This window comes from Lithobates pipiens, unplaced genomic scaffold (genome assembly GCF_037356315.1).
Source record: "Lithobates pipiens isolate NorthernLeopardFrog02 unplaced genomic scaffold, aLitPip1_a1.2 Scaffold_30, whole genome shotgun sequence".
Classification (NCBI taxonomy): Eukaryota; Metazoa; Chordata; class Amphibia; order Anura; family Ranidae; genus Lithobates; species Lithobates pipiens.
The window spans coordinates 131,837,050-131,847,459 of record NW_027507791.1 but is presented as its reverse complement, the minus strand read 5'-3'; the positions used below and the strand labels follow the sequence as shown (position 1 = coordinate 131,847,459).

At 41.9% G+C, this 10,410-nt stretch overlaps 1 protein-coding gene across 10 annotated transcripts in view; it reads left to right on the top strand.

Moving 5' to 3' along the window:
* The first annotated feature begins 502 nt into the window (after positions 1–502).
* The window catches only part of CCDC9B (coiled-coil domain containing 9B), a 354,785-nt gene continuing 344,877 nt past the window's right edge, over positions 503–10,410 (top strand). For all 10 annotated transcript variants that reach the window (XR_013264897.1, XR_013264895.1, XR_013264896.1 and 7 more), the window contains exon 1: positions 503–546. Coding sequence is in view for 7 of the 10 variants with exons in the window: in XM_077464872.1 (XP_077320998.1) it covers positions 527–546 (20 nt within the window). In the remaining 3 variants the exon portion in view is untranslated. The remainder of the gene's footprint in view (positions 547–10,410) is intronic.

Here is a 10,410-nt window from a genome sequence, read left to right as displayed (position 1 = left end):
CCCAAACCCCAAGGGGGAGACGAGACCAGGCCTGAATCTTAGTACGCACCAGGGAGAATAATGGTTCTACATTCAGCGCAATGTAATCTGCTGGATTCCTAGAGACATATACCCCCAGATACTTAATAGTGCCGACTCGCTGAAGAGGCAGACTGGCCTGAGATTCTGACTGTGGAAAACTGTCAATAGGCAAAATTTGGGATTTTTCCCAATTTATACGGAGACCGGAAAAGCTACCGAACCACTCTATCTTTTGTAGGGCCTTTGCGAGGGAAGGGCCCGAGTCCGCCAGGTATAACAGCGTGTCGTCAGCATATTGACTGATTTTTTCGGTTTAAATACTGTATTATTATGAAGTCCAGAAAAAGCTTTTAAGAATGTTATGTACTGGTGGCAGCCATAACAACTTAGCTTGTATAATCTAAAAGCTAATGATCTCAGTTTAAATTCTAAACTAACTTGCGTATAAATCCTGATTTATGTTGTATCTATTTCTAGGGTGTCAATCGCAAAGCTGGAATTGAGAATGGCAACAAGAAAATATCGGTAAGGGATCGTTGCTTGGAAATGTATGTTTGGGATACAAGGAATGCATAGCCAGGGCTTTTGCTTTTCATGCTGACATTGACTGAATACATGAGACCAATAAGGTTTGTAGAACAACTCTTCCACAGGCCAAAGTGCTACAGGCCAAGCATTAGCAAATCTGTCCATCATAGTCGCCCTGCAGTCTAACTATGTATATGCAGTCATTCAGAAAGAAAGGATTTGTGCTTATATCTTACTCAAACTATACCCTACAGGAAACTACTTGTGGAGAGATGTAATTCAGAAAGATGTACAGCAAAAATATGTAGTTCATTTCAAAAACACATTTGAAAGACTACTTTGATTTGGTTTTAAAGTAAGCGCTAAACGTAACATTGTTTTGTTCTAAAATATCAAGTATACCATGGAGCCTTCTTTTTTTTTCCTTTTCTTTTTTTTCCTTTTTTTCTTTTTAAGAAGTCTCTTACTTTGCTTTCAGACTCCTCCTTTTGTCCTGTGCATGCTTCCTATAGAGTGAGCGGTGCTGGTATTTGTGGTCACGTGCTCCGCTCTATGCATACTACATTTCCATTAGAAATGAATGTGTTTGCAGGTATAGTCCATCTTGGGGTGGCCAAGTTCACTTACACAAGGGGGCATGAAGAACAAACCTAACCACCCTAGTACAGGAAGTCTGAGAATAGCAGAAAAATACTTGCATGTGAGGAATGAAACAAAGAGAGAAGGTACATTCCATGTATCTCTGTCAGCTATATGGAGCTCCCAAAGGATAGCTACTGTTACACTCAAAGGTTCTGAGAAGAGAGATGCCATTTTCTAACATGCAGCTACTATGCCCACCCCTCCCCTCTGCTGCCTTTTTACAGAAAGCTTTATTTTTTCTTAATAGGTTTACTAAATACAAGGGCTTCTGTGAATAGACACCAGAGGCGAGGGGCTGCATAGAGATGTAAAATTTCCATACATTTTGAAGCTTGGAAAGCTCTCTTTTTCAGAAGAACTTGTAATGTGAAAATGCCTCCATATGCTAGATGTTGGTCTCACCATTTTTCTGAGGGGAGTAGGAAATAAAAACAAGAAAAAATGACTACTTTGCAAGAAGACACTATGGTTGTGTGTGGGGGTGGGGGCAGAACCAGATTACTGGTAATGAAATTATTATTTACACAAAAGTTTATACACAAATGTTTATAAAGATAAACGAATGTAGCTAAATGATTCCGTTTTCTGGGTTCAGAATCAGATATATGTAAACGCTTACCTTTTTTAATTAAATAATACTTTCAGGTCTTTTTTGTTGCTGTATTTTCTTCCAATGCTTTTGAGGCCTAGTGAAGAGGACAGAACAAAGCAAACACCCACTAACATGCAAAAGAAAAACTGAAACCTTTTTCTTGTTACAATAGCAGCACAGCACCCCTAAAGGAAGAAATGCATACTGTTCTTGCATTGGAGGGTTCAGTTTGTTACCTAGGACTTGCTTGTCCTAACTCATTGCGCAGAAATTAGAATAATCTGATATCATAAATTTTTTTTTTAATTATTTGGAAAATATTTGAACATCCTGCCTTAAAAGATTTTATTCATCAGGTTAAAATATAATATTCTACAATATTTTTTTTTTCTATTTTTTTTCCAATTTTTGGAAAAAATAAGCCTTCGAAAAAAAAAATGGAAAAAAATTTATTTATATAATATTTTTTTTCCTGAATTCTTCCGTTTTTTTCCCCCCGGGCCTTCACATCTCTACATGTGACTCTGGTATTGAAGAAGCTTAGACCAGAAGGTCAGAACTCTGAAACAATAGCGAGCAATATTCTTCCAGAGCTTTATTATTGTCAGATGTAAATTAAAGAGATAAGTCCTCAAGGTGGCATGCACCTCACTGCACTTAACTCATAGTACACCTGTGTTTCAACAGATTAGGCGACCCGTCAGAATGTGTAACGGAAGTGATGTCTCGCCACCGCCATCTTGGTACATCCCGCACTCCTCCACAGTAAGGATACACTGAGAAGGAGGCAAGTAGACATCTTGTTACACCCACCGGAGTTTTGCATTTTATACTTTTTTTTTACACCTAAACTGACATATAGGGAAATACAGTACTTAGAACTCCGTCTGACTATTTAGATGTTGAATACTGTACTGTATTTCCCTATATAAACTCAGTTTACTGTTAAATAAGTGTAAAATACAAAACTCCGTGGGTGTAACAAGATGTCCGCTTGCCCCCATCTCAGTGTATCCTAATGCCCTGTACACACGGTCAGACTTTCCGACAGAAAATGTGTGATTGGATTGTGTTGTCAGAAATTCCGATCGTGTGTGGGCTCCATCTGACTTTTTCTGTCTTCCAACACACAAAGTTTGAGATCTGGATCTAAAATTTTCCGACAACAAAATCCGACCGTTTAAATTCCGATCATGTGTAGACAATGCCAACGCTCAAACTTTCAAGCATGCTCAGAATAAATTATGAGGTGAAAGTTATTGCCTACTGGCCTCTCTTTAGTCCTGCCGTACGTGCTTTACGTCACCTCATTCTGAACGATCTAATTTTCAGAGTACTTTTTGCGACCGTGTGTATGCAAACCAGTTTGGGCCAAAATCCGTCTGAAAGAATCCAACAGATTTTGTCGTCGGAATGTCCGACCGTGTGTACAGGACATTAATGTGTAGGAGTGCGAGATGTAGCAAAATGTCGGCGACAAAACGTCACTTCCGTTACACATTCTGACGGGTCTACTAATCTGACGAAACACCTGCACATTTATGAAAGTACTGAATTCCTTGAGTTAAGCTTTAGTCCCTCCTCCTCAGCAGCATATACTTTTCCTTTTCTCCCTTGGGTGTTTGGCTGAGTGCCGAGAGGAAATGGCTTGGTTTCATGCTGGAAGAGAAAACGGGAACCATCTTACCCAGGGGGAAATTTGTGTAACATAACTGTAGCTAGAATACAGGGTCTTCAGGCTACCAAGAATGCAGGGGTAGAACCTCTTTATTTGGTTATCGAGCTTGGTGGAAAAATCCATGTTTGTGGAACCAGAAGCCAGCGCAAGATATTTTTTACTGGTGATGCCTGTTTTTAATGCTGCTTTTATCTTCATTGCCTTTGTATTTCTTATGTTTGGGAACATAAAAATACATTTTTGGCAGGTGTTGCCCTAGACCCCTTGCACACTGGCCATTCTAGCTGCTGTATACCCAAGAGGGAAAGTTGTTGCGTCAGCCCTTTGCCTGCAGATTGTCAGTCCATGGCAGGCTGCAGATGGACAGGGCTGAACCCTGTACTGAGCGGTACTGCTGTTTATAGATTAATGCCCGAAAAAAAAGTCTTCTGCGGTCCAGGCATTTGTCTCTGAACGCATAGGACCCTAAATGCGTATACCATTCGGTACAGCCCCTATAGCCTTCCGTAGGCAGCAGGGCTGGATGCTGCACCTGGCCCTCCCAGGCGCACTAAACTTCCAGGCTATGGCCCTGTGTGCAGCTAGATAGCCCCATGTACAAGCAAAGCAGCTTTAGAGTTTATTATGCATTGGGTTATTTCTTTGTATAAAGATTGTGCGATATGGACCTTTTTTGTTTTTTCATTTAATTCAGATTAGATTTTTCAATCGACTATTTTTGAAGCTGGTGCGAAAATCCAGTCCATGCACTGTGCAGGTAGGACAGGTAGGGGCATTTTTCCCCTAATGTAGGGAATGCATTTGGTTAACAAATGGTTTGGGTTTAAAAGCACTTTACCAAGTTCAGCTCCAGAAGAATTTTTTATTTTTTATATTTTTTTTCACATACATGTAAAAATCTTCATTTTTGGCAATAAAATTACTAAAACCTCCAGAATATTATATATTTTCTGAAAGCAGGGGCCATGTAGGATAAAAAGGTAATAGTTGCAAAATGTTATCACATTATACATGCACAGATTTTCAAATTTTCAGGAAAAAATATAATAAAATGAATTTTAGTGCAAAAACGCACAATATAATACCCATTTTTTAGTTAAAATATAAAAGATGAGGTTGCATTCAGTAAATAGATTCCAAACATTCCATATCTTAAAATTGTGTGCCAATATAATAAATATAGGTAGTAAGGGCGCTCTGCTCCTGATATTAAATCTCTTATAACTCCAAGAAATATTAAAATGGAAATAAAATGAATGAAAATAAAATTAATGGATGCGTCTTCAAAAATCTGTGCAAAGTGCAATGTGCAAATCTAGTGAATTCCAATAAAGTGCATAAAAAAACAAAAAACAAAAAAAAAAAACGCACAATATATAAAATTTATCGAATACAAAATGATGATCTTTAGATTATACCACGTGCTAAATGTATACCTCGTGGTGCACAATAAATTAATAATAAAAAATCTGATACTATTAAAAATATATATATGAAAAGACACTTATCACAATTGAGTTCAAACTATGCAAATACAGTGATGCAAATACTAGTCCTCTAATCAGTGTCGATAATCAACAGTGCTAAAACATATAGAAAACAGCCCAAAAGTGCAAGGTGCAAATGATCCTTGGGGGGTAAAAAACCGGTGCGATTTTGTGCAATTTTCGTGCAATAGGTAGAATTCGAACTCGCCAACTCCCCTACCCCTGCAGGGGTAGAAGCGCCTCCACAGTTTTAGCCACTGTGTAGCTGTTTGTTGATCCTGGTGTCCCGCTCTCTGCCGGTCCCAGTAGTCTGTTCTGCCTCAGGGATGTGTTATTATGATCGCTAGTAAAACATGCTTGTTATAAAGTTTCCTCAGCATGAACCGCCAACAAGATGGCCACCACGTTCCGACATACACCTGCTCCACGTCTGGTTATATGTGGAATTGCACCCCAAAATATATTCTGCTGCTTCTCCTGAGTACGGGGATACCACATATGTGGGATTTCTTGGGAGTCTAGCTGCGTAAGACACCCCGAAAACCAATCACTGCCTTCAGGATTTCTAAGGGTGCAAATTTTTTATTTCACTCCTCACTACCTATCACAGTTTCGAAGGCCATAAAATGCCAAAATAGCACAAACCACCCCCCCCCCCCTCCCCAAAATTACCCCATTTTGGAAAGTAGACACCTCAAGCTATTTACTGAGAGGCATGTTGAGTCCATGAAGTATTTTATATTTTGCCACAAGTTGCGGGAATATTACAAATTATTATTTTTTTGCACAAAGTTGTCACTAAATGATATATTGCTCACACATGCTATGGGCATAAGTGAAATTACACCACAAAATCAATTCTGCTGCTTCTCCTGAGTACGGGGATACCACATGTGGGGGACTTTTTGCGAGCCTAGCCGCGTACGGGACCCCGAAAACCAAGCACCGCCTTCAGGATTTAAATATAAAAAGCTACCAAAAAAAATGTTAGCGATCGTAGGGATCAGGCCTGACTCTGCGAACGCTGCAGTTATGTGTTTAGTGTTTTGTAAGTGACAGTGATCGATCGATACTGCACTTGGGTGGGCTGGGCGTAGGGGCAAAACGCAGGTGCTAGCAGGTATCTGGGCTGATCCCGCTAACAGTGCGTTTTTTTGGAACCCTAAACTGCTGGGGACGCTAGTATAGATCTGATCAGATATTGATCTGTTCAGATACTATACCACTACGGGAGGTGTATGCTTTGCGCGTGGGTGTTAGCGGTACTTGCACTAACCCAGCGCTGCCTAGGGCGACGCAGACCCTGACTCTAAAACCTAATTGATATCACCTGCCGGGTGATCAGGGGGTTAAACCTTTATTGGGTAATAAATGGTGGGTGCCCTGATGCTATAAAAAGCAAACTAACTAACCAGAGTCACCCGTAACACTTATACAGTGATCACTGGTGAAAGGGTTAACTAGGGGCAATCAGGGAATTAAAATCTTTATTAGGTAGTATATGGGGGCCCCTGACGCTATATAAAAACCTGACGGGGAACCTAACTAACTAATTGGCTAACCAGCATCACCAGTGGCACTTATACGGTGATCGCTAGTGAAAGGGTTAACTCTAGGGGCAATCAGGGGGTTAAAATCTTTATTAGGTAGTATATGGGGGTACCTAACACTATAAAAACCTGGCGGTGAACATAAAAAATAACTAGCTACCTAGCGGCACCAGTGACACTAATGCAGCGATCAGAAAAACTACTGCTTAGTGACACTGGCAAAAGGGGGTGAAAAGGTTATCTGGGGGCAATCAGGGGGTTAAACCTTTTATTAGGTAGTATATGGGGGTCCCGGACGCTATATAAAAACCTGACGGGGAACCTAAATAACTAAATAACTAACTGGCTATCCAGCAGCAGCAGTGTCACTTATACGGTGATCGCTGGTGAAAGGGTTAACTCTAGGGGCAATCAGGGGGTACCTAACGCTATAAAAACCTGGCGGTGAACCTAAAAAAATAACTAGCTACCTAGCGGCACCAGTGACACTAATGCAGCAATCGGAAAAATGATCGCTTAGTGACACTGGCAAAAGGGGGTGAAAGGGTTAACTCTAGGTGCAATCAGGGGGTTAAACCTTTATGGGGGGGTAGGGGGATACCCTGGACCTAACACTAACTGCCCTGACACTTATTTACTGTTACAACTGACACTAAATGCAGTGATCAGTAAATAAATGATCACTGCGATTGGGAGGGCGGAGGGATTGGGGGGGGGGGTGATTTGTGTGCCTATGTGTACCTACATGTCAGTGTAGTGATTGGTGCACTTACTATGTGTTCTCTTTGCAGTCCGGTCAAAAAGGCCACCCCGAGGAGAGTGACATCACTTCCTCCCTGCCTGTGGGCACTACAGATCCAGCCCACAGCACTGCTACAAGCGATCTCTCCCCCTCTCCCCTCGCACTGTACAGATCGGTCCACAGAGAGGAAGGAGGAACCAGCATCTTTTCCTGTCCAACAATTCATTAAGGGCATGGCTAGGCTCAGACCCTGGCTTAAGTGGAGGTTTTCCAAATGTAGTCTCCCTCTTGTTCTCAATCCCCCCCCCCCCTCGGAAATTGGAGCAGAGTGTTCTAGCGCTGTCTCCGTTTAAGGCCTCTCTGTCAAGTTCACCTTTTTCCTGGCTATCACATCAGCATAAAAAGCCTCAGAGATTGATTCACTGGTCATGGAGACCTTTTCTTAACATTCTTTCCAGTTTGAGCGGTGCTGTTACCTATGCTTGACTCAATTCCCCATGGTGCATGAGTCTTTCATGTGAGCCAAGAAATTTTTCTGCCAACCTTAGAGTTCTAACTTGTGTGCTTTAGACGTAGGAGAGGGCACACTGTGGCTTAGTTGGTATGTTTAGTGAACGGAGTCCTGAATTGACTCCCAGCAGTACCTTCCTTCAGTTCTTGGAATCCCTTGGATATTGTGAAGTTCTATCTACAAAGCTACAACTTCCTTCCGGCTTCAGAATGCCTGTTCATTCTTTTGCCAGAAAGGACGGAGGAACAGGCCTCATCTAGGATGATTGTGGCACGGATTGCCAAGGCCATCCAACAGGCTCACAGAGCAAAGGGCTTGGCTCCTTTTGGAGGTAGTGTCTGCTCACTTGACCAGGAGTGGGTCTACATCTTGGGAAGCTTCGCAGCATATGTTTCCCAAAGTAGTCTGTAGGGCGTCCTTGTGGTCCTCAATCAATACATTTATGGCTCATTATTGTGTAGAGGATAAGGAAGCAGACTCTGTTTTATTGTGGCTTGCAGGTCCTGTCTGTTGGTGGTACAAATTGAAGCCTTTGGGATAGCATTGCCCACCCATTGGGTGTATGGCGAGTTTGTTCCCATATGTATGCAGCCATGGAGTCGGTCAGGAAAACAGGTGGACTCCATGGCAGCAGGGCCCCCATCCCCCCCCCCCCCACCACAGTCTTGAGGAGGCTAGTTATGGAACATGGTCTCTGGCTCAGAGCAAAGATTTATGGGAGTGGGTCCTATAGGGGAGGAGTGGAGGCGGGGTTAACCCATACATATGCTGCCATGGAGTCCATCAGGAAAGGAAAATTATGGTAAGAATTTGATAGGACATTTTCCGTTTTACGATCTTGGTTGTAACATGACAAAATGTGGAAAATTTCCAAGGATATGAATACTTTTTCAAGGCACTGTATAAGGTTGAAAAAAAGACACAAGTCCATTTAGTGCAACCTACTACCGCTCTAATAATAAAGAACCCTTTTTAGAATGTAAGCTTAAGATTGCTCACATCCTTTGTGAAAGATTATGCTAAGGTTTGGAACTGTGTTGATGTGGTAATACCTCCCGCTATGTTATTATGTTCTGTTGGCGGGGAGTGCAGTAGGAGTGGCTATAGCCTCAAGCAGATATTAGGCGAAAAACCTGGCAGGCTGGATTGATGGATCAACTTCAGTACAACCAGCCTTCCCATAGATGGATCGACATTCAACCAATTTCGGATTACTTTTTTTTATTTTTTTATTCTTTATTTAAAAAAAAAAAGGGTGCATAACAATAGGCATATTCAACAATGATCCAAAACATGTGTCAGGTCAGAAAATCTGATTACATTACAATATTTAGTCAGCAATTTAAATGAACCCAACCTACAACCTCATTAAGGCACAGTAGAAGAGAGTTGCATCATAGCAGTGCTGACAGCATGAAGAGCCTCAGAGGCTTTCCAATCATCGTTCTTACCGACCCAGGTCTGATTATGACTTATGCCAATCTATGCAATGCAGCAACATGGACAAACATTTTCTGTTGAATGGGGAAGTATAGTAATTCGACTATCAGGTTGGCCCAAACATGAGACATACAATAATACATTTGTTTCTAGAATGTGTGCATTCTCCGGACAGGTACTCATCGGTGGGTACAAGCTACTGAGACAGAGGTGTACTGCGGAGGGGAAAAGGGGGGATAATTAACCAAGCTATACCAATCGGGAAAGAGCATGGGTCGGGAGATAGGGAAGGAGGAGAGGAGAGACTGGGGGGGGGGGGGGGGAATGGGGCGAAGGGAGTAGGGAGAGCAAGTGAACTGACCAGGCAAAATTTAGCAGAGCAGTGAGTGTGGAGTATGAGAAGGAGAAGCAGAGAAAAATAGAGCAAGTTAAGGTGGTGCCCTCTACCCGTGGGGGGGGGGGGGGGGGGTGGGGCAAATAGACCGGCCCATTGGGTCAGGTGTTTCGAGACATCTCTTGGAGGTAGGCATCTGTATATATGAAATATTGCCAGGGTCTCCAGGTCTCCCGGATTTCAGATGCCTTTTGACACGTCTATAGCCAGCTTAGGGGTGCTTGAATTTGAATCATTTTGACTTTATCCTTTCAATAATTTTACATTTTACTAATAAAATGATATCAGTTGCCTTGGAGCCCAGACCAGCATCTTCAATCTGTGGATGTCTCTTATGTGGCTGTCCTACAGGATTCTTGGAAAAACATTCTTTTTGTTACTTTGAAGCGTTGGGTGTTATTGCAGCTATTGTCCTCTGGGAGGGTGTAGTGACCAAGAAAACCGCCTGGCTTTAGTTTTCCGTTCTGTATAGAGGCAAACATTTTGGTACACAAGATCTCAAATTGCTCAGATGGATAATTTGTTGCTAATGAACAACTGAAAATAGGTATATGACAGGGGACTGAACTGGTAGTATTGCATTAATTGATTTGCCTTTATATAATGAAGCAGAAAATTGTAACTTTGAAAGCACTGTGTGTATTTCATGGTGATGTTTTTTAAGATTGTGCATATGTGTGAGCTTTGCCATATAAGGCCTCATGTACAGACAGTGAGAGCTGGAAAATATGCCAGCGTAAAATTCTGCTTGGAGCTGCAGATGTTGCCAACCATAGAAGTGAATGGCTGAATTAGGCCATACTTTTGTAAACACTGATGTTTCTG